This window comes from Schistocerca nitens, chromosome 1 (assembly GCF_023898315.1).
Source record: "Schistocerca nitens isolate TAMUIC-IGC-003100 chromosome 1, iqSchNite1.1, whole genome shotgun sequence".
Lineage (NCBI taxonomy): Eukaryota > Metazoa > Arthropoda > Insecta > Orthoptera > Acrididae > Schistocerca > Schistocerca nitens.
The window spans coordinates 1,010,424,378-1,010,449,339 of record NC_064614.1 but is presented as its reverse complement, the minus strand read 5'-3'; the positions used below and the strand labels follow the sequence as shown (position 1 = coordinate 1,010,449,339).

The window sequence follows — 24,962 nt, the reverse complement described above, 5'->3', positions numbered from 1 at the left end:
CAAATCTATATAAAACTTTTTCTCACTGACAACCCTCGCAAAATGACAAAAGGAAGAAATATTATTGCCTACTACATTCCCACTGTTGTTCTTTATTTCTGATTCTATTCACAATATACTCTGCAGACAGTATCCACATGTATTACTGAACGTACCTATGAAATTTTATCGTTATATGGCACATAGTTCAAGAGATATGGTGTCAAATATTGAGATGTATGGAAAACTAGCTTCTGCTTAAAATGAAGGACAAATTACCGAGACTATACCCATCGTACTCATCCAGTGTCTGGTAATGAGAGCACTTAGCAACTTCCAACAAACTTGAAACAATCTCAAACCTTTCCTAAATTTGGTCACTTAAATGCTAAATGCCAAATATTTAACACATTAACCCATTTTTAAACTAGTCAGACTTGGGAGATCCCTTCTTTAAGGAATCAGAGCTGGGGATTTATAAATGGTATTCTGATGTCTCCTGGGTTAGTATGAAGATACCCATTCCTCACTGAATCATTAAAGTGATACCTCTAGCATTTCCCTGAAGTTCCACTGATTGCATTCCACACAACAGAACTTTAACTGTGACTGAAATAATTTATAGAGTGAAGAGATATTTACTGCAGTAGTTTTTGCTCTCCTTTATTACACAGCACATTCTTATCTTCAACACCCAGGGCCAGTTCAACAACATTTTTGCAGACAAGCAACTTATCATTTGGCCATTTGGCATCCCCCGTGTTTCCTTTCATGCTTTCTACCTGTGTCAGTTTTCGCCACTAATTGTGATACACACTGCATACAAACCTTGCACTTTGGCACCTATGGTGCCCCTCTCAGCAAGGTGCCCCAAGCGGCAGTTTGTCACTTGGGGGTCTCAAACCAACCTCGTCATCACCTGAAAGGCTGCAAGTTTCTCAGCAGATAGTCTACAGCTGAAACTTCGAGAAGTTATTTGCCTGTACAACTACACATCAACCCTTCTTCGTTTAATCAGCAAATTGCTACTCTCTTTCATTTCTACTGTAAAATAGACATTATTCTTCCAATCTTTAGTTTGTCTTGCTCCCACTTTTTTGCTGAGATGTGCACGATTGATAGTTTGGCAGAGAGTGCTGCTGGTTTCTCTAGACAGACTTCAATGTCTATATCACCTGGTACCCAAGCCTGCACATATTTTACCATAAAATGCAAGTGTGGTATGGTATAATATTTATAATTTTTTTCTTATTCATCCACATTTTTCAAGCAGCGCTGCTTTTGTCATCACCGATATACTATTTGGTTATAACACCAATTTAAATGATAATCTGGACAGCACCGTATTCCTGTATTCTTGCTGGTGATGAGGAGGGGCTGTTTCTTTGCTGTTCATAATGGCAGATGAACTTTTTGGGATTTTTTTTATGACCCCTTCAATTGGTTGGTTGGTTGGTTGATTGGGGTTGAAGGGACCAAACAGCAGGGTCATCAGTCCTTTGTTTCAAATGTGGTCCATTCAGACAGTTTGACATCTCAGAAAAGTCAGAACGATAAAAGAGAAAAGGCTAAAAAATGTAAAAGTGCAGTCGTGTCGTCAATGGTAAAAACATAATAAGGGAAGTCAGCAAGAGAGCAACCCCAAGGTTATGCTAGAGGCAGGAAATATCCCACCTCTGAAGCAGTAGAGGCAAGACCACCTGCTATTTAAAAGCGTTCAACCGCTAGAATGTAGCAATGCATATGGGAAAAGGAGACTAACCAGTTCTAAAAAAGTGATAAAAACAGAGTAAAAGGGAAAGAAAAGAGGATCTTGGCCAAGGAGGGGAATTGGGAATCTCCAAACACAGCTTCCAGTGGGAGACACCCTAACCCTCACTGCCCTGCCCCAACACCAGAGTGAGATTAAAAACCTTAAAACTCAGTATAGAAACCACTTTCATGGAGGAAACTGAGAACCAGTTCGACCAAAGACCCCCTTCAATTAGTAAAAATTGTGCTGACAAATCTGCTTCTCTGAAACGCATTTAGACACTGAAGCAAATAAGTACATACAGTATTCAGCTTTTATATTCAGTCTTTCAGATATCCCTTTCCTCCATTGAAGTCAACCAATCAATATGAAACTGCATGTTTCTCAAACCTACTCAAACTGTCTTGTAAGCAAACACTTGTATCCGCAATGTATGTTGGCTGCGTTTCTCCATAAGTTTCTTCCCAAAAGAATGTGGTTGTGTGTCCATAAAGCTAGCATTTTATACAGTGTATAGCAGTATGGCTCCAAGTTCTCGCCATACAGTAGTGTGGGCCTGCAGTGCAATGCTCAAGCAGTGATTGGAGTTTTAATGTTGTTATGAGCATGGATATTTTATCTAAATGACTATGCAACCTCTTCATTATCTTTTTGTTATTTGTTACACCATCTCCTTCCCCTTGATTTAGTTCTTGTAGGTCACTATGAGATCTCCAAAAATGAAACACTTATTGAAGTTGTGTGCAAAATGCAGTTCTATAACTAGGTAAGCAATTCCTTATCTGGCCAAACAATTCTCTTGCATGGATCCCTAAGAAACAAAGAATACCAATTTTCAGTTGCCTGATAGATTTCACTGTCCCCAAGTTGCTGTGTAAGCTTAAATTTAAGATAAAATGGGGACACCATTCCAAACAACAATTCATCTCGCATCAACAGACTACATACAAAGAGTCCTTTTAATAATGCAAATTTACTTCCGAACTGCCCTTATTTCTGGTTCATTTCTTTCTCATATCCCCTTCACGGTTCACCACATTCTTCCCTCTTGTTTGTCCCCCTTCTCTCACTTTACCTAGGTTCTTTCACATTCTTCAATCATTTTAACTTTTCTGTGGTTTGTATCTGGGATATTCTGTGTAAAGTAGGACACATTTACGACTGTTAAAAATTTAAAATTTGGTACATTTTATACATTGTTTGAAAAGACTGGACTTTTATTGTATGGCAACAATGGTTTACTACTTTCCCTCCATAATTTGTAAGCATTTTTATAAGGCCATGTGTTTTTTATGTGATAAGACCATGAATTGATTAAGATTTTGGACCTTCATTTTAATTAATTGGCAGATAATAATTAGTATATCATTATTTATATTATAGTTGCGTACCCTAATGTATTATATAAACAGTATAAAATTTAAGTATGTAAATTATAGGTTAGGATAAATAATATAATACAACAGCATAAACTTTCATGTAACATGAGTCACTTTCATGTAATTAAGATTTTATAGTAACAGGAATATAAGAGCTAACTTTATCTTGTTCAGTAATTTACTTTTTGTGTGAATGTGTAACTAATATCACTATTAAAAATTTCCCAATTTCAACCAATACTGTAAAAACAGAAAATTAAATTTGTAACGTGAGTCACGTAACTTGAGTCACAGCTATATGTTTTTAAGGTTAAAAAAAGAGGATGCCTGTAACAACAGCAGATAGAAAAGGAGAAGGGAAAAGTTACAGAGTGGAGGAAAATATGAAGAGTTCCTACAGTTGGGTCAACATAAGGAATAACTGTTGTTAGAAGAAAGAAGAGCTGAAACTAAGGAGAGAGTTAGAAAACATAGGCAATGTAAGAGACAAGATCAACAGCCTAGTAAAGTTGTTTTGTCAATGTATAAGTTATATAGTGCTCCAAGTAAAGCCACGGTTTGAGCCAACTGTTTCTTGCCATCTTCACCACTGCCTAAAGTCGTAGTTGTTCAGGGGCTTGTGTGATAATTCATCAGATGGAAACTCAGAAATTCCCAGTCATGGCAGCGGTCCACAAAATAGAGGCCTTATTTGTGAAGCTAGACACTTGGAAACTGGTTTCTACTATTGTGACGACATTAGTCGCCAGTCACCAGGCAGGAGGGACACAATAGTGATTGGAGAAAATAATGATCTGAAGCATAGTCCGTATCAATTCAGGCAGGCTAGGAAATAATCTTACCTTCATAGTCTCAGATGTTATTGAATTTAGCGTATGTTAAAATGAAGGACTAAGTAAGGAACACACAATTTTTTGTTTTCTCCAAAAAAATTTCTGCTCCGAGATACAGGCCCCCAAAGATGACACTGCGCATACCATTTTGAAGATGTGGATTTTGGAAAAAATTTTAAAATGCTGTATTTCTGGAACAGTTCTAGACTTTTTATCTGAAAGATAAGTGTTTTATGATTACACAGAAATCTTCCATTGGGACTTATTTGTCAAAATTCTGTTACTATAACATTCTGAACTTTTTTATAATTTATGGAAATATTTTTTTTCAAAAACGCCAATCCCTAATTTTTTTTTTTTCTTCTGTTGATTAATACCATATAGTTCTACATTCCTTGAAAAGGAGAGCTTCCACTTTTAGGTTGAACAGGTTTTATAAACAATTGAAATTTTTGACACATATAAAACCTATTTTATTACTACATCATCACATAAGAGGCTCATAAAAATCAAAATCTTGCGTTATTTAACATAATTTTAGTTTTGAAGGATGAGTAAGAGACTCATTTTTCAAGCATTTTAAATGGTTCCAAAATGTATGTGGAAGGTCTAAAGACTTAAAAGATTTCAATTTATATAACTTCTGTGCACTCTGTTTTGTACTGAAATTAGCCAGTCAATGGAATGAAAATGTGTTCCACTGCTTCAGTATCTTCCTTTGATATGGAGTGACGCCTTCCTGTTGAACCAATAGGAACTGGAGCACTTACAATCTTCAAAACATTGTGAACAGGAAGTGAGTACTGATGGCGTTGTTGCTGTCCTTCAGCTGGAAACCTATATCCTGCAGCTGGTCAATGTGGTAACATAGAGGTCAATACAATTTTGTTTAACTCATAAAGGGCATCTATAATTTCTGCAATCCACCAGTCACAGTCATACACATACACCACAACATCCCCCTTCTCAGGTTGTGAATCTGAATATTTTCCTGCTGAGGTGTTGGCCAAATGAACAAAATTTCTTCTTTCTTGCTCTTTAAAGTCCGTGCAATATGAGTTCACCCATCACTTTGAGTCCAAAACTGGGTCTTCTAAATTCCTTTCGCAGGACTAGTTTTTTTGGACCATTCTTATTTTTCTGCTCACGGAATTCTTTGATTTCCTCTTTGGACAAAAGAATGTGGGCTGTGGATGTGTAAGATTTCACAACTATTGTAAAATCCTCGGCATACTGAATCACAGTGGTATTTGGTCTGGAAAGATTATGTTTTGTAGCATGGTGCTTCAGCTGGCCTCCTACACCATCACAAGGCCCCTTCCCATGACCAGTAGCACTGTATACCCAGTCAGTTGGCACAAGCAACTTACTCAATTCAAACAGTTGGTAACAATGGTAACAATGTAATGACTAGGAGCACCATCAGTAATAATGATGATCTTCTCTGCCTCTGTTTGCAGTTTAAGAATTTTGTGCATTGCTAGCAAACCATGTTCTGAGTCATGTCCTGTGTCATCACTTATAACTGCAACACTTGTGGTCTTGTTTTGAAAATATGTCACTCCTGTAAAAATTGAAACCTGGTCATTACTTCAATTATAGCCTTGTACTACTTGTGGGAGATTTAAAGACCAGTTCCCATCAAAATCACAGTGAAGCACTAAACATAGTTCTTCAGCCTGTACACACCCTTTCATTTTTGCAATGTGTTGTTAATGAAATTTCTTCAGATGCCGGTGTATTACTGCTTTCACTGACCATTTACCAAGTTCATCAATGAAAGAGCCAAAGGAAACAGTTTTTTTAATTAGTTTATTCTCCTCCCATGTCGCATATGTAATTTCTGCAGAGTCACCACATTCTTGAAACAAACAAGTCTCTCGCTTTACATCGCAGGCTGCTAATGACTTCACACACCCAACCACGGTGTCATATGTCACGTGCTCCAGTAAGTTCTCCAAAGTTACCACACAAAGTTCAAAATTCGCGCAGTACACACACACGCGCACACAGACCCTCTAGGTGGGTGTGAAACTACCCACTTAGGTTGTAATGCGTAACATTTTGATCTTCCAATATGTGAAGTTGTATAGTTGCTCTCATAAACCACAGAAGTTTCTTTGATACTGCGAGTCATGCACCTCTTGACTTTCACAACGTTTTGACCTTCAACTGTTACAGTTATAGCGTCTTTTTTGTTGGCACTCTGGCGAGAACAGTCCCATTTATCTTCCAGAGAAAACGACTGTACTATTTGAACTTGAGCTGCTTCTACAGGATGACCATAATAGGGATTTGGTCTTCCAAAGACTCCTTTTACAGACCTCACATTTCTTGATTTGTCCAGCAAGTACATTGATACTGATGAAATGTGGTTCACAATTGTTTTCTTTGAAAATGACTCTGAAATAATAGTTAAAACTTACACCTTTTCACTGTAGGATCACAATATTCAATAGCTAAACTGATATTTGTAAAAAAATTCCTGGCAAGATGTGCAAGAGTGCTTCAGTTCATTTTCTTCTGAAGATAGAATTTCTAATTTGAAGAGTGTGGCCAGTTTTGCTGTAGTGTATTCATCCATAGCTTTAGTAATTTCTCTGTGCTTTCTTGATGCATAGAACTTATCACTTGAGTTCATTTACTACGGTTTCTTAACAGGAGTAACACCTACCTCTGTAGTTGACTGATTCAGGGTATTTAATTCTTCCTCTATCGATGGAAAATCTGCATCATATGCACCTTGGGAGGCTTCACCTTGTTCAGATACTATCATTGTTATTCTGTCAAAACATTTAGAACACAAAAAGACGTCAGTGGAAACCTCTTCACTTTGAAACAGAGTCTTCAAATGAGAAGATTTATTCCCAACCTGAATAAAGTCTTTTTTTGTCTTGTATATCACTATTTTGTGGATATGCAAATAGTCAGCACACTTCACTCTCCTGTGGCCCCAGTCAGAAGACATTTCAAACAGTCCTTTTCACAAAACACACTGCAGCTGTGTCAACTGGCACGGTACTAATCAACAGAAAAAAAATTTAACTTTTCTGGATTCGCATTTTTCGGAAAAAACCCTTCTGTAAATTATTAAAAAAAAAAATTCAAAAGGCAACATATAGAACTATGATAGTAGTCCAAACAGAGTATACCATTGTAATTATAAAGCAGTTATCTTTCAAATAAAAAAAAAAAAAAAAAACTCTAACAAAATATCTAGAACTGTTACAGAGATATAGCACTTTTAAAATTTTTCTGAAATTATCTTTCAAATGGTGTTTGCAGTGTCATCTTTGGAAGCCTGTATCCCGGGGCAGGAATTTTTGTGGGGAAAACAAAATAATACGTGTTTCTTACTTACTCCTGTATTTTAACATACACTAAATTCAGTAACATCCGAGACTATGAATGTAACCCCCCTGCCTGAAGCGATACGGATTATGCCGAGAAGAAGACAGTTAATATTCATCACTTAGTCATGTCCATCATGGAAACACATGAGATATTAAAACAGGAACACCCTGAATTTCAAATAGGGAAAGCTAAGCTCGCAGAAATATGGCCACCACATCTTCAGTTAAGTAGCAAACTACCTCATAACATATGTTTGTGCATTATGAAAAGCCCGCATCTCGTGGTCGTGCGGTAGCGTTCTCGCTTCCCACGACCGGGTTCGATTCCCAGCGGGGTCAGGGATTTTCTCTGCCTCGTGATGGCTGGGTGTTGTGTGATGTCCTTAGGTTAGTTAGGTTTAAGTGGTTCTAAGTTCTAGGGGACTGATGACCATAGATGTTAAGTCCCATAGTGCTCAGCGCCATTTGCATTATGAAAATTTCATAAATGCCATCAGCAGCCTTCATAAGAAACATGATAATATTCCAGCTTTCAGCAACACATTTGTATCAAATATCATATGCCAGCACCCAGTGAGTTTTGTTGGCAGAATTAAATATAAGATATATCAGAATTTTAGAGGTTTCAACAAAGCCTATAAAACTGACTAGCTGTAAATTGTGAATTTATCATGGTATGTTCGGGAGATGGAAGAAGATGGCTCTAAAATAATTAAAATCAAAGACAAAGACTTTAAGTTGATAAAGCGAAATACACAATTTCCACAGAGGAGGAGGAGGAGGAGGAGGAGATTAGTGTTTAACGTCCCGTCGACAACGAGGTCATTAGAGACGGAGCGCAAGCTCGGGTTTGGGAAGGATTGGGAAGGAAATCAGCCGTGCCCTTTCAAGGGAACCATCCCGGCATTTGCCTGAAGCGATTTAGGGAAATCACGGAAAACCTAAATCAGGATGGCCGGAGACGGGATTGAACCGTCGTCCTCCCGAATGCGAGTCCAGTGTGCTAACCACTGCGCCACCTCGCTCGGTACAATTTCCACAATTCCTCGGTTTCGTCTTCATTGCCATACAAAGAGAGGTCAGTCTGCATTTTATTATCAGCAAAAGGAAATGGTTCTAAGCCGAGATTCTAAGGAGTTTGCATTGCCACATATTGATTTTGCTGAAAATTACAGTTATGTTTATCAAGATGAGGTGCAAAGTGCACATTGGGCATAAGAGCAAGTTAGTATTTTCACTGTGTCATTCAGGTTCTCCTCACCGAACTGCTGCTGTTTCAGATAACTTAACCCATTCCCAGGATACTGTGATTGCATACATTAGCAAGGTAGTGTCAACTATACCTGAAAATAAGAAGGTAATTTCAATCTGGTCAGATGGACCTACCTCACAATTTAAAAACAAATACATTACTGCTGATGTACCTCAACTTCGATCATTTCATAATGTGGAAATCTATTTTAACTTTTTTACTACACCTCACGGTAAAGGAACTGTAGATAGAATAGGTGCAGTTGCGAAATGGCAAGTGTGGAATGCAGTAAAAAGGCAAAAATTCATAGGAGGTGATGCATCACCTTTTACTCAGGCAGCTGCAAGTACCACATCTATGAAGCTTTTTCCATATGTCTACTGATAAAATTGAAGGAATCAGTGTGAAACTTAATCTGGCTCAAATACTTTCTTTAACATCATCAATATCAAACATAAAAAACATTCATTGCTTTCACTACGAGAAAGGAGTACTATAAACATATATACTGTCCTCAAAGAATTTCCCTTCTGCATATCATCATACTGAAGAGACCATAGAAAGTGTAGAAATTGTAGACTGGTACAAAGAAGAATATGATAGTAAATTCTATACTGCAGAGGTATGTGCAATTTATCTAATCAGTGCAATGGAGAGTGCTGGTCACTACTGGAAACGGCCTGCAAAGTGTGATGAAATACTGTACACACAGGACAAAATTATAAAGAAAATAAATCCACCTGATGTCAATGCAAGAGGATATTTTCAATTCTCTGAATTTTAATTGAATTTATGGGTTATTTTCCCAGATGTCATGCTCTTATAATTTTCCACAGTGCTTAAAAATGAAATTTTAATGTTAAGTTTATCTTATTTGGTAAATAATGCCCCTTTCCCCCTGCTCGAAGAAAAACTTTCTCCAACAATAAGTATCAAGTAACATGAGTCACACACTTTTTTCAATATATTACATGGTATAAATATTTTTAGAAATCTGTAACTATGTCATTTGAATGCCAACCTAATTTGCATTTTCTGTGATGAAAACCAGATCCATACTCTTAATAGTTTGACAACACTTTTGACCTAAATTGTACATTAGCAATAGGATGTCCCAAATTTGTAACATGAGTCACAATATAAATTGCTTTCTTGTTCTTTAATTTTAATGCTCTTCACTGCTTAAATATTAACTCAAGATCTTTGCCTGAATAACACAAAGTATGATGATGAGTTACAAATGAAGATTTAGATTGATGAAAAGTCGAAATCTGTTCATGTACAAATTATGAAGGACAGTACAGTCAAACAATTATAAATTTGGTAATTTTATTCAAATAGTGTGATGCTTTTGTAGCAAGAAGTGACTAATTATCTATCTTAAGTGCTATAGGTTAATTTGCTCGGCAGTAATCTGCCCATCATAGCATATACCTAAATATGGAATGTAGCTTTAGCAGAGAAATATACAGGAACAATGTAATGCAACATCCTTTTAAAATTTATTTTCAATGTTACCTTCTGATTCAAACATCTTTATTCAATTCTGGCGATATGGTCTACTATGCTGCTTCAGTTTTAAACCAGAAGAATGCAGATCTAAATGCTCCAGAGCACAAGTAATTCTACATACTTTGTAATCTTACACGGTAGGCCTACACAAATTCCTACTGATAGATTTTATTATTACACTTCATTCAGTTAAGAGAGGTGGCACATAAGTTGGTGCTACAAGAATCTTGATCCTACAACAACTGAGAGCCCAAACGGATGAAATGAGAGGACGGCAGCGATGGCAATGAAATCGTGAAAGTTCTAATGTAAGGGCAATTAATTTAATTCGCCGTTGTCGCTTGGGATAACAGACATTAAAAAGGGGCATATCCTTTAAGTTTGGAGGATGTGTTTACCTTTCTCTTACAACAGTATTTAAACTATAACTAAATTCGTTCTAGGTGTAAAATCTCTGGGTGCAGCATTACGCTTACTTACGACCACCACACAACAATCCGCAATGCACGTTTTGAATTTCATGTAATCATTAATGCTTCCTTACCGTAATTACATGCTGGACACGAAAATGTAACAATATTCAAAAATGTGTCATCAAAACGTGTTTGTAATGTGAATCACAACAATCACCTGTGGCATAATGCCGCTTTCTTCTTCCGGCTGGGCATCATTCCCACTTAAGGCTCTTCGAAGTTTATCCATCACTAAGCAAACCACAGAAGCTTATATACGACGCGAAGATTTAGTACTAGTGGTCGTTCTTCCCTTTCAGTCTTTTTCGTTAACTTGTGAATACGCTGCAGCTATACAATGTGTAGCTTCAGATTTTGACAGTTCTGCAGAACAGCTTTGCCAATCTCAGCAACAAGTGTCACATGCAAACACAACCAAAGAATGCCTACTTCTTACTTCCAAAACTTGTTCTCGATGCCTCATCGTTAAAAACAACGATTTTGTTGCCAAATTCCACAGACATCATTTTTCAATTATGCGCTGCTGGAGATTATAGTCTAGAGATGCCGATACATGTACAAAACTCTGTGCGACGCTTGTATCGAAACACATCCTTTGTGGCCATGTTATAAAACTGGACCGTCAACTAATTCGAGAAAAATGATTTAGCCTTGATTTTCTCCGCTGATACGTGTTGACGTCATGATGTGGTTGATATTCAAAGTGTTAACGAATAGGCATGTCAGAAAATGTGATTTCATTCGTTTTTTGGTCCTTCTAGATATGGAGAAAGAATGAAAAGGCAATGGCAGCATGGGATATGGATGTAATAGAACAAAATGTATAAAAGTACAGTTTCACCACATTTGTAAAGGGGTTAATCTTTCAGAGTTGCAATCGTAGTATTGGAACACTTTATCATTTGTTTGGAATTAGCTTCGCTTCGCGTCTGTCAAGGTGGCACCAAAGATGTTAGTGCTTGAGTCAGTTGAGTGCGTGTGCGTGCGAGCGAGTCGCGGAAGTAGATGATGTGCACGTGCTGCTTGTATGTGTGACTTTTGTTGTTGACAGTTCTGAGAAAGTACATGATTAAGTTGTTATTTCGATACGTGTTGGCCTGGTGGTATCCTGAAAGGTGTGGAGCATTGCCGTTAGGCAGCAGTGAAAGGAAAGTTTGACCATTAACGGATCGAAATAAAGTTCGGCTTTTTGGATTTGTGATGGGTTTCAATCTGCAAGAGGATATATTGAAGTATCTAAATGCAGTTGGAGATGTAGACACATTGGATATTGCAGTTCACTTCAAAACCGATCATCAGAAGATAATTGGAGCAGTCAACAGTATCCAGGCTCTTGGCGAGGTATGAGCAACAGTTTGTGCAACCACCACACCTAAGTAATATGTCATTGTTATGCATTTAAGTTCCTGTGACGCTTTCCATGTTATTGTATAACAAATTCTATGTCAGTAATCGAGGTTAATTTTTAGGAGAAGCTGACAGTAAGTGTTTATTAAAGATACTAGTATATTAACGTTTTTACTTTGCGAATCATTTCAGTGTTTGTGGCTGTGTATGCTTTTCATTCTGCAATATAGGTTTTTCCATCTCTGGATTAGACATGGGAACAATGATTGTTTGAACGGCTGTGTGCAAACTGTTGTGCGAAGTTGATATGCAGAAGGTTGCAAATAATGTGAATTTCCACCTGAAAATGTTTTTGCGAGTATAAGTCGTCTTTCTTTCATCATTTGTAACTGTCTTCCTCTCGCCCCTGAAACAAGTCCGTCAATATCCATACTTTGTTTGATGTCTTCGGTTGATAATTTGTGAGTTATTGCAGAAATAATAATAAAAGTAAATCGCAAACACTCTTTTATAAGCAAACTGTAGTTTATCGCTGTCGTGCCAATTGATCTAACCTTACCATTTGCATTACCAACAAGTCACCCTATTTTACTACCACGCATAATTTCTCTATACATAGCGGTAGTTACCGCTATAGTATGAAAATGATAGATTACTACACACCTCATAGAGAAGGCATAGAATCACAGACACCATTAAAAGACAGCTAAACTTTTTGCTTTTAGTCAAAAGTCCTTCATAAAAAAGCAGAACACACACACACACACACACACACGGCTACTGTCTATGTCTGCTCCTTTTTTTTCTTTTTTCCCCAGAAAGTTAGAAAGTTTAGCAGTCTTTTCATAGCATCTGTCTGCAATTCTACACCTCCTCTATGTAGGCCTAATGAGTAGCAATCTATCCTTCACATATTGTTACGCAATCCTGGACTTTTCATGGATATTTGTGGGTATTCGTATGTTATGACTAGCTTTAGTTATATGTTGTTAATTTTGTAGTTTCCTGAAGTGCCTAACGAAACATTTTTGTACATTCAAGGAGTTTTGCCAGTTCCACCAGACTGCTGTAATGCCAAGATATAACTACATAAAATAATAGTTGTCAGAGTAATACAATGCAAATCAATAGGTCAAAATATACAACACACAGCATATGTAACATAAAAAAATGGAAACTCCAGGATGGAATGTATCAATATTATGAAAAGAGTAGTTGCTACTCACCAAATAGTGGAGATGCTGTGTTGCAGGTAGGCACAACAAAAAGATTGCCAGAAAACTCACATGCTTTATGAGGATAGGACAGGTAGCATATGGGGATAGAGCATTTGGTTGTCTGTGGTCTTGATTAAGGAAACATCCCCTCAGTTCCTTTTCCAATCCAGTAAAACCATAGAAAACTCAGATCAGAATGGCCATACAGAGCAACCCCATCATCCCAAATGAGGTCAGTGTCTTTAACAGCTGCACTGCCTCATTTGGTAAGTCCGTATTGTATAATGTACCTTGATTTACACGGTTTGTTTCAGGTAACTTGCAATAAAAACATAATTTTGTTCTTCATTGCTGGCCTCTGAAGACACTAGTGATGACATGTGGACTGTTCCCAATTACTTGCAATGTCAAACATAGTGCTGATGTTCTTAGCTGCACACACTGAGATATCCATTGATGACTCCTGGACTGTTGTGCCCCTTGCATCAACTCCAGACTCTGTTTTCTCCATATTCAGTTATGTGCCACCATCCACCTGAAAAACTAAGCCAACAGACATTACTAGCATGTATTTTACACATGATCTCCTTGTGAAAATTGTAAACCATAATTATATGTTGAAATATGACAACGTGCTGTAGTTATCGCCTTTCATTACAGGACAGTGGTATTGCAGTAACCTACTATAGTTTGACAACTTACATGCTTGTGGTTAATCCAGATAAACTGATACGTTAGATACCGCTTCACCAACTCGCATCCAAAATGTCCATTACAACATAAGAGATCTCTTCCAGTGCTGTAGGTCACTCTGACACTGTAACCTACATGTTAAAAACTAATATAAATGAAAAAGGAGTATTGTCAGTCTTTTGTTCTCTCTGTTACCCATGTTGCCTCACACAATACATCATCAATGTTATCTTTCAGAAATAATATTTAATTTTTCAGTGATTTTGTTTTTTTGGGGGGCGGGTGGGGATGGGGGGGGGGGGATTGATTGGGGAGGTCATAAAGGAAGTGCAGGTCACTTAGACCCAGGATAAAGAGAGCCATCTGCCGTCATGACAATGGAAGGCAAAGATGAAGTGGAAGGGTACATCAGAGTTTTAATGGCAACTCCTTATTCCCTGCTCTTCCTCCCCCCCCCCCCCCCCCTCCCAACCCCTTGCCCCTTGTTTATTGCCATCCACGCCTTCCCGATGTGTGAACGACATAAGTCCCTTTGATCTTGGAGTCTGAGGCACTTCCCCTTTCTTTTTAACTTCCTCCAATACATGTCTCCTCACAGAGAAAGGAGCTATTAGTTCTGAAAGCTAGGGTAGTGTATGTCTTCTAAATGTGTCTATTATCAGTACAGACATTTCTCTTGATATTAAGTACTGGCCAGCAAATTTGCCTCACCATTTTATAGTTTCCTTGCGGAATATTCATTTTGACAAAATAAACTTAACTTGTTCTAGAATTCTGCTGCTCATAGATATAATTCACAAATTCAGTTCATGCTTCTAAATGATGTCATTTGACACAACCAACATTGTTCAGAGCAATGATGGTTGAAATTTTGAACAGACATCCAAAATCCAAGGCCAAGTTTATCAACAGATTGGCTGTTTGGCCTTCTTTATCTGTTTCACTTCCAAGATGCTAAAAGTCATCCACATTTAACATTTATATGTATAACTTGTCCACCTGCTGTACACACATCACCTTGGTTTTCATTTTGTTTGTTTGTGTTGTAACTGTGAGATAGCACAGATTCCATATTTGTTAAGCATACAACATGAACTCTGTTCACTTTCTGTAACCACTGCTATGTATAACTTGAATTATATCTGCAGATTTTCTGCCTGTGGCAAACATTTTCCACATGTTGAAACAGTTCTTCATCTTCTTTACTGTCTTCCCTTGCCATCTCAAGGGCTAGAATAGAATTTGTGTAATTTCATCTGTTGTAGGAGGCAACTAGTCGAGCTTTTATGTTGATGACTTGGCTATTATTAGGGCACCTACCAGTTTTAGCTCATTCCACAGCATTTCTCCCAACAGTTTTGGCTTAATTACTTGGTCACCTTTCAGGGTTTGACCTCCACTTTTCTAAATTTTACAGCTGTAAGGGCTGTTCGGAAAAGGACACCATATATGGCGCACAGTTTATCCATCATGTGCTGTGATCTTCTACACCTGCTATTGGTGGATTTATGTTTGCACCTGAAAGCCATTGTTGTAGCCAATTCAGTGTAGGAAGGGTCATAATGTGCCTTCACCATTGTAGACACCTGACAATGTAGGGATTGCATTGCTGATGCTAGAGCTGTAACCTGCCCATGTATGCTGAGGAGTAGATGCCTGTCCAGTCTTTGTCACCAGGACTCCGGGCAACATGTACTGTGACAGATGCCTCGGTCATGGCTGGGTGCCACCCATGGGGAGAGCCTCAGATTGGTGTGAGTGGCATCAGGGCAGACAATCCATGATGAAACACATGGCATATTTGCGGCTGTGCCAACATGGCAGTTCTAACAGGGGGTGCGGGGAGGGGAATTTAATGCAGAGGCTTTAAACATCAAGATGTTTCCATCTTTGGCCGTGCTGAAAGTTAGGCAAGAAAATGGAGTGGTGGTCAGTTCACACATTTCTTGGTATTCTCCAGGACCGATGGAGAATCTTTTGCACCAGTGAAGCCACTTTTCTTTGAAAAAGTTGAGGATGGATTTGGAAAAGTTGCTGCAATAGAGAAAATACAAAATGGATCTTTGTTATTGAAAACTTTGACTTGTAGCCAATCACAAGAACTTCAGGTCTTTGGCAAGCACGGGGTTACGCCAGTTATCATCTCTCCCTGTAACAGACTCAACAGGATTGAAGGAATCCTTTTCCATTGGGATCTAATAATACAAATAGAGGAAGAACTGCTTGCTAAACTAGAGTGGCATCGAGTAAATTTTGTTTATCACAATCAGAAAGGACCTAAGGAAAATAGGGTGAACATAGGGGCTTTTATTCCAGCCTTTAGTGGAAATGTTTTACCTGAGAAAATTAAGGTCATGGTCTATTAGCAGATCCTATTTTCCTCCTCCCATGGGACGTTTTAGACAGCAGAGATTTTGACACATTTCCTCCTCCTGTACTAATGAGGTTACTCGTGGGTTGTGCAGGAGAACACTGCACGAGTGCAGTCCATGCAATGAACACTTGCATGTGTAAACTGCCCAGAACACCAGTTGCCTGTTCACTGACACATTCAGTTTTCAAGTGGGTGAAGAAAATCCAGGAACGTAAAGCACTTGACTACCTGTCTTACGAAGATGCTAAGAAAAACTGAGTGATTTCACACAGTCGATATGATTATAAACTTTACAAAAATTCTGTCAAAATCCACACCTATCACAATTAAAATGTCTCAAATAGCAGCTCCTGGCCCTGGACACAGTTAGTGCCTGTTTTCTTCAGTTGGAGGTTGGGACAGTTCCTTTGATCCTCAAACCCACAGCACCAATGGTAACCATCCCGTTACTGCAGCTGGAGATGCCTTGTCCTTCTCCAACATCACAAGGGAACAGGACACCTTCCAAGGTGCCTTCTTCCCAGGACACTCCCCTGCAGGTTCGGGGGTAAGAATAGGCCCGCAGTATTCCTGCCTGTAGTAAGAGGCGACTAAAAGGAGTCTCAAACATTTTGGCCCTTGTGTGTTGGTCCCCTGTCGGGTTTGACCTCCATATCTCAGAATTATTCCGAAGAGCGAGCTGATTGGGAAATGGCGCCTTACTTGGTGCTTTGTGTCCATCGTGCGTTGAGACCTTTCGCCATCTTATTTGTCGTTGCACTGCAGTCCTGCCTGCTCTCCATCTCTTGGGCATGGATATGTTCCTGTGTGCACTTTCTGCCATGCAATGTGCAGTGCCACTGTCTGCACTGATGACGACCATGGACTAATTGTTCCTTAATATCCAGCACGGTAGCCAGTCCGTTGTGGTGGGGCCGCCATGTATCCTGTTGGTTGTAGTCCCCCAACACAGGGATCACTCCGCTGATGCCTGCGCCGTTAACTCCCCACGTGTGCCAGGCAGTAGATGCCTATCTCCCTGGGGCATCAGGACTCCTGGCAATGGCCATCCTGCCAGATGGCCCTTGCTGAAGCTGGGTGGCACCTGTGGGGAGGGCCCTTGGTCGGAGTGGGTGGCATCAGGGCGGATAACCTGCAATGAAGCGTGGTACATAATCTCTTGCTGGTGGCCAGCCGCCAGCAGTCTCTAAGCATTCCCGGGCTCGATTTAACGCTCAGAAATATGATCCCAAAACATTCCCCTGGGAGACCACACCGTGAGAAGAGCGCAAGTCTCAGGATGGCAGTGACGGTTATTTGCCTCGGTTCCTAGTTTGTATGAAAGCTGATGGGGAGTCTTTCATGTCCACAAAGCCTCAGTTCTTCGTAGAGCATTTAGAGGACAAGTTTGGGTAGATGGAGGGCTTGTCCAAAATGCGCTCTGGGTCAGTATTGATAAAAACAGCATCCTCTGCCCTGTCACGAAGGTTACTTGCTTGTGACAAGTTGGAGGATGTTTCTGTTACGATCACACCCCATAAGAGTTTAAATATGGTCCAGGGTATTATTTTCCATAGGGACCTACTTTTGCAGTCTGATGACGAGCTGAGCGCCAATTTAGAGCGTTGAGGTGTTCATTTCGTCCGGCGCGTTCATCGGGGTCCGAAGGATAATCAGATTGCTACCGGTGCCTTCATCTTGGCCTTCGAGGGTGATATATTACTGGAGAAGGTCAAGGTGATGGTCTACTGCTGTGATGTCAAGCCCTTTATCCCTCCCCTGATGTGGTGCTTTAAGTGCTGGAAGTTCGGCCATATGTCTTCCCGCTGTACTTCCAGCCTCACATGTCGAGATTGCGGACGCCCATCACATCCCATTACTCCATGTGCCTTGCCTCCCATCTGTGTCAACTGTGGAGAGCATCATTCACCTTGCTCGCCAGACTGCAGGACCCCTCCAGTTGAACTGCAGCGGTTTTTTCCACCATCTTGCTGAGCTCCGACAACTTCCCAGCCTTAACCCTTTCCTCTGCATTGCTCTTCAAGAAACTTGATTTCTGGTGATGCGAACCCCCACCCTCCATGGCTATTGGGGTTATTATAGGAACCGGGCAGCTTACGAAAGGGTATCTGGTGGTGTCTGCATCTACGTCCTTCACTCCCTTCACAGCGAGTCTGTACCTTTACAAACACCTTTAGAGGCTGTCACTGTTCGGGTGTGGACGCCTCAGGCTGTTACTGTCTGCAGTCTGTATCTTCCACTGGATGTTGATGTCCTGCGGCATGTCCTTGCTGCGCTGATAGCCCAATTGCCGCCACCTTTTCTGTTACTGGGCAACTTCAATGCCCATAACCCTCTGTAGGGTGGATCAGTGGCAACAGGCCGAGCCAGCACCGTTGAGCATGTATTGGCACAGCTCGACCTTTCCCTTTTAAATTATGGTGCCTTCACACATTTCAATGTGGCACATGGTACGTACTCAGCCATCGACCTTTCCATCTGCAGCCATAGCCTCTTACCATCTGTCCAATGGAGTGTGCACGACGACTTGTGCGGTAGTGACCACTTTCTGATCTTTGTCACTGCCACAGCGTCACTCTTCTGGGCGCCCCTGCAGATGGGCTATGAATAAGGCTGACTGGGACTTGTTCTTGCCACTATTGTGCCTCTTTCCAATGATGCCATTGATGCGGTGGTTCATTCAGTCACCACCGGCATCATTACTGCCACAGAATCTGCCATTCCCTGTTCTTCTGGATCCCCTCGGCAGAGGACTGTGCCTTAGTGGTCGCCTGAGATTGCTGAGGCGATTAAAGATCGCAGGTGGGTTCTCCAACGTCACAAGCAGCATCCCTCATTAGAACACATCATCGCCTTTAAACGGCTCTGTGCACGGGCCTGCCGCATAATTCGCCAACACAAGCAGGAGTGCTGGGAAAGGTATGTCTTCACCGTTGGCCTCCGTACCTCTCCATTGCAGGTTTGGGCCAAGATTAGGCGACTCTATGGCAATCGGACCCCCATCAGTGTCCCTGCGCTTTCACTGAATGCAGCAGTCTGTACTGAATCCGACACTACTGCCAACCACTTAGCAGAGCATTTTGCTCACAGTTCTGCTTCTGTGACTTACCCTCTGGCCTTCCGCTCCCTGAAAGAGTGGTTGGAACATTGGAGCATTTCATTTCACATGTGCTACCCTGTATCATGCAATGTCCCGTTCAGTGAGTGGGAATTCCAAAGTGCCCTAGCTGCTTGCCCTGATACGGCTCCCAGGCCAGATCGCATACACTGTCAGATGCTCAAACGCCTCTCGGTGGACTGCCAGCGGTGCCTCCTAGACTTTTACAACCATGTCTGGGTTCAGGGTGAGTTCCCGTCGCAATGGCGGGAAAGCATCGTAATCCCTGTTCTGAAACCTGCCAAGAACCCACTGGAGGTGGACAGCTACTGCCCCCTTAGCCTCGCCAATGTTCTTTGCAAGTTACTCGAACGCATGGTGAGCCGGCAGTTGAGTTGGCTCCTTGAGCCTTGGGACCTCCTGGCTCGGTCCCAGGGTGGTTTTCGCCAAGGACGCTCCACCATCGACGACTTAGTGTACCTAGAGTCCATTCAGTCAGCCTTTTCCCGGCGACACCTCATTGCCGTCTTTTTTCGATCTCGCGAAGGCCTACGATACCTCTTGGAGCCACCACATTCCCGCTACTCTGCATGAGTGAGTGGTGTCTTCGGGGACCACTCTTGATTTTTATACAGAACTTTTTTTCCTACGGCACTTCCCGAGTTCGTGTTGGTGCTTCCCATAGCGCACCCCATCCACAAGAGTCCCGCAGGGTTCTGTCCTGAGCGTCCCAATCTTTCCAATTTGCCATCAATGGTCTTGCGCTCGCAGTAAGATCGTCACTCTCTCCCCTCCTTTTTTCTGATGATTGTTGTATTTATTTCTGCTCCTCTTCTACTGTTGTCGCTGAACACCGTCTGCAGGGAGCTATATGGAAGGCACAGTCATGGGCCTTCAATCATGGCTTCCGGTTTTCGACGGCCAAACCTTGTGTGATGCACTTCTGTCGCCATCATACCATCCACCCCCACCATTCCCCCTGCGGGTCCAGGGTAAGAATAGGCCCGAGGTATTCCTGCCTGTCGTAAGAGGCGACTAAAAGGACTTTCAACCGTTTCGGCCTTCCATGTGATGGTCTCCCTTGGGGTTTGACCTCCATTTTTCAAAATTCTACAGAAGTACGAGCCTTTTGGGGAAGGACGCCTTACGTGGTGTACCACTGGTCCTCAGTGCACTAAGACCTTGGCACTCAGCATTGTAACGGCGTTGTAACCATACCCACTATTCCTCAAATTGGGCCTAAACGCCTGATAGGTTGTACAAGTTACGCCCATAGTGCGTCCCCATCTGCACCTACGATCATGATGGACTTTCCATGGCACCCGAAATCCAGCACGGTAGCCAGCCTGTTGTGGTGGGGTCGTCATGTACCCTCTAGATTGTAGCCCCCTGACAACACAGGGATCGTAGTGCCGATACCTGAGCTGCACCCTCCCCACGTCGGCCAAGGTGTAGATGCCCGTCTCCTTGGGGCATCAGGACTCCTGGCAACGGTCATCCTGCCAGGTGGCCCTTCTGAGGCTGGGTGGCGCCCGTGGGGAGAGCCCCTGGTTGGAGTGGGTGGTATCGGGGCGGACGTTTCGCAGATGAAACGTCAACATGTATCAGGTCGCTCTGCGGCAGAGTCTTTTAAAAAGAAAGGTACTGTCTCTGGTTCTGGTTCTCCTGCCCTTTCCCCCTTGGCCACTCCCTGGGAGGAAGGACAGGCCCGCTGGCTTGGGGCGAAGTACTTCCCCCACTATTTAGTCTGTTCTCGGACCGATGGGGGGACGTTCGCCACCTCCAAGCCCATGTTCTTTGTCCAGCACATCGAGGACATCTTCGGGGAAATCGAGGCTCTCAGTAAAATGCGTTCGGGGTCCGTTCTTATAAAGACCACCTCCGCCACACAGTCGGCGGCGCTCCAGGCGTGCGACCGACTAGGGGACATCCCAGTGTCTATTATCCCGCATCTGGCACTGAATAGGACGCAGGGGGTTATTTTTCATCGGGACCTCCTGCTGCAATCTGATGAGGAGCTCGGGGCCAACCTGGAGCGCCGAGGCGTGCATTTCGTCCGTCGAGGTGACCAGCTCTTCACCCGTTTCGTTCCCCCTTTTTTTGACTAGCGATGGCTTTGTTACATTGGAACATAAGAGGTATTCGATCTAATCGGGAGGAATTACAACTGCTCCTCCGCCTGCACTGTCAGCTCGTCCTTGGTCTCCAGGAAACCAAGTTGCACCCAACTGACCGTATTGCTTTTACCCACTATACCTCGGAGCGGTCTGACCTCACCCCTGTGGACAGTATTCCAGCACATGGTGGGGTCATGTTGCTCGTTCGGGACGATGTCTATTACCATCCCATCCCATTGACCACCCCACTCCAAGCAATAACTGTCCGTATTACTCTTTCTGCCTTTACTTTTTCCATTTGTACCGTCTACACTCCATCGTCATCCGCAGTTAGTCGGGCTGACATGATGCACCTGATTGTTCAGCTTCCTCCACCGTTTTTATTGTTTGGCGACTTCAATGCCCATCATCCCCTTTGGGGCTCTCCTGCATCCTGTCAGAGAGGCTCCCTCTTGGCGGATGTCTTCAACCATCTCAATCTTGTCTGCCTCAATACTGGCGCCCTGACTTTCCTCTCGGACTCTACTCATACCTACTCCCACTTGGACCTCTCGATCTGTTCTACTACTCTTGCCCGTCGGTTCGAGTGGTATGTCTTTCTGACACCTATTCGAGCGACCACTTCCCCTGTGTCGTTCGTCTCCTGCACCACACCCCATCCCCACGTCCTTCGAGGTGGAACATACCGAAAGCTGACTGGGGACTTTACTCCTCCCTGGCGACCTTTCCAGACCACGATTTTCTCAGTTGTGACAGTCAGGTCGAATACCTCACGGCTGTTACCATCAATGCTGCCGAACGTTCCACTCCTCGTACTACCTCTTCTTCACGTCGCGTTTCCGTCCCCTGGTGGAATGAGGCTTGTAGAGACGCTATCCGTGCTCGACGACGTGCTTTACGCACCTTTCGCCGCCATCCTATGTTGGCGAATTGTATTGGATACAAACGACTCCAAGCGCAATGCCGTAGAGTCATCAAAGACAGCAAAAAAGCTTGTTGGGCCTCTTTCACCAGCTCCTTTAACAGTTTTACTCCCTCTTCTGTCGTCTGGGGTGGCCTGCGCCGGCTGTCGGGCATTAAGGCCCACTCCTCGGTACCTGGCCTGACCTCAGGTAATGAGTTCCTTGTTGATCATATGAATGTCTCCAACGCCTTCGGCCGCTTTTTCGCGGAGGTTTCAAGCTCCGCCTATTACCACCCTGCCTTCCTTCCCAGGAAAGAGGCAGAAGAGGCTCGGCGACCTTCCTTCCACTCGCTGAATCTGGAAAATTATAATGCCCCCTTTACTATGCGGGAACTCGAACGTGCACTTGCACTGTCCTGGTCCTGTGCTCCGGGGTCAGATGCCATTCACGTTCAGATGCTGGCCCACCTTTCTCCGGCAGGCAAAAGCTTCCTTCTTCGTACCTACAATCGCGCCTGGACCGAAGGTCAAGTCCCCATGTGTTGGCGTGACGCCGTCGTTGTTCCTATACCCAAACCCGGGAAGGATAGACACCTTCCTTCTAGTTACTGCACCATTTCTCTTACAAGCTGTGTCTGTAAGGTGATGGAGTGCATGGTTTACGCTCGGTTAGTTTGGATTCTTGAATCTCGACGGCTACTTGCCAATGTTCAATGCGGCTTTCGTCACCGCCGCTCCGCTGTTGACCACCTTGTGACCTTGTCGACATTCATCATGAACAACTTTTTGCGAAAGCGCCAAACGGTAGCTGTGTTCTTCGATTTGGAGAAGGCTTATGATACCTGTTGGAGAGGAGGTATCCTCCGCACTATGCACAGGTGGGGTCTACACGGTCGCCTGCCCCTTTTTATTGATTCCTTTTTAACAGATCGAAAGTTTAGGGTACGTGTGGGTTCTGTATTGTCAAACGTCTTCCTCCAGGAGAACGGAGTGCCTCAGGGCTCCGTCTTGGCGTCGCCCTTTTTGCCATAGCGATCAATCCAATTATGGATTGCATTCCACCTAATGTCTCAGGCTCTCTTTTTGTCGATGACTTCGCGATCTACTGCAGTGCCCAGAGAACATGCCTCCTGGAGCGCTGCCTTCAGCGTTGTCTAGACAGCCTATACTCATGGAGTGTGGCAAATGGCTTCCGGTTCTCTGAAGAGAAGACGGTTTGCATCAACTTTTGGCGATATAAAGCGTTCCTTCCGCCATCCTTACATCTCGGTCCCGTTGTTCTCCCATTCGTGGAAACAACTAAGTTTCTAGGGCTCACACTGGACAGGAAACTTTGTTGGTCTCCGCATGTCTCTTATTTGGCGGCCCGTTGTACATGTTCCCTTAATGTCCTCAGAGTTCTTAGTGGTTCATCTTGGGGAGTGGATCGCACTGCCCTGCTTCGCTTGTATCGGTCCATAGTCCGATCAAAGCTGGATTATGGGAGCCTCGTCTACTCATCTGCTCGGCCATCCCTCTTACGCCGTCTCAACTCCATCCACCATTGGGGGTTACGTCTTGCGACCGGAGCTTTCTACACTAGTCCCGTCGAGAGTCTTTATGCTGAAGCTGCCGAATTACCATTGACCTACCGGCGCGACGTACTGCTGTGTCGGTATGCCTGCCGGCTGTTGTCAATGCCCGACCACCCCTCTTATCAGTCCTTCTTCGCCGATTCTCTCGACCGTCAGTATGGGTTGTATGTGTCTGCCCTGTTGCCCCCTGGAGTCCGCTTTCATCGCCTGCTTCGACAATTGGATTTTGCCCTCCCTACCACCTTCAGAGAGGGTGAGAGCCCGACACCACCGTGGCTCCAGGCTCCAGTTCATATTTATCTCGACCTCAGCTCACTCCCGAAGGAGGGTACTCCGGCTGCAGTGTATTGCTCACGGTTTGTCGAACTTCGTGCTCGACTTGCCAGTCACACCTTTATTTACACTGACGGCTCCAAAACTGACGATGGTGTCGGCTGTGCCTTTGTCGTCGGGGCCGGCACCTTTAAATACCGGCTCCTTGACCAGTGTTCCAGCTTTACGGCCGAGCTTTTTGCTCTCCATCAGGCCGTTCAGTATGCCCGCCGCCACCGCCATTCATTGTATGTACTCTGCTCTGATTCACTCAGTGCTCTTCAGAGCCTTGGAGCTCCATATCCGGTACATCCCTTGGTGCAACGGATCCAGCAGTCCCGCCATTCTTCTGCTGCTGATGGCTCTCCTGTCAGCTTTCTGTGGGTTCCCGGCCATGTAGGAGTGCCTGGGAATGAGGCTGCTGATGCTGCAGCCAAGGCTGCAGTCCTCCTGCCTCGGCCAGCCTCCCATTGTGTCCCGTCATCTGACATTAGTGGGGTTGTTTGTAAGAGTCTTGTGTCTTTGTGGTGGGATACTTGGTCATCACTTCAAGGAAACAAGCTCTGGGCAGTAAAACCGTTCCCAACTGCTTGGACAACCTCCTCCCGACCATCTCGTCGAGAAGAGGTCCTTCTGATCAGGTTGCGGATTGGGCATTGCCGGTTTAGCCACCGCTACCTGCTCTCCGGTGATCCAGCCCCGCAGTGCCCTTGTGGTCATGCATTAACAGTGCGCCATGTTTTATTGTCGTGTCCCCGTTTTAGTCAATCTCGTGTTGTCCTGTCTCTGCCAT

At 43.1% G+C, this 24,962-nt stretch overlaps 2 protein-coding genes across 2 annotated transcripts in view; one reads left to right on the top strand and one right to left on the bottom strand.

Moving 5' to 3' along the window:
- The window catches only part of LOC126195644 (vesicle transport protein SFT2B), a 72,811-nt gene extending 61,642 nt beyond the window's left edge, over positions 1-11,169 (bottom strand). The window contains exon 1 of the mRNA XM_049934272.1: positions 10,692-11,169. Coding sequence (XP_049790229.1) covers positions 10,692-10,763 — 72 coding nt within the window. The 5' untranslated portion in view covers positions 10,764-11,169. The remainder of the gene's footprint in view (positions 1-10,691) is intronic.
- A 295-nt stretch (positions 11,170-11,464) lies between these two features.
- Positions 11,465-24,962, top strand: part of LOC126195633 (phenylalanine--tRNA ligase alpha subunit) — a 125,995-nt gene continuing 112,497 nt past the window's right edge. Inside the window, exon 1 of the mRNA XM_049934261.1 lies at positions 11,465-11,875. Coding sequence (XP_049790218.1) covers positions 11,735-11,875 — 141 coding nt within the window. The 5' untranslated portion in view covers positions 11,465-11,734. The remainder of the gene's footprint in view (positions 11,876-24,962) is intronic.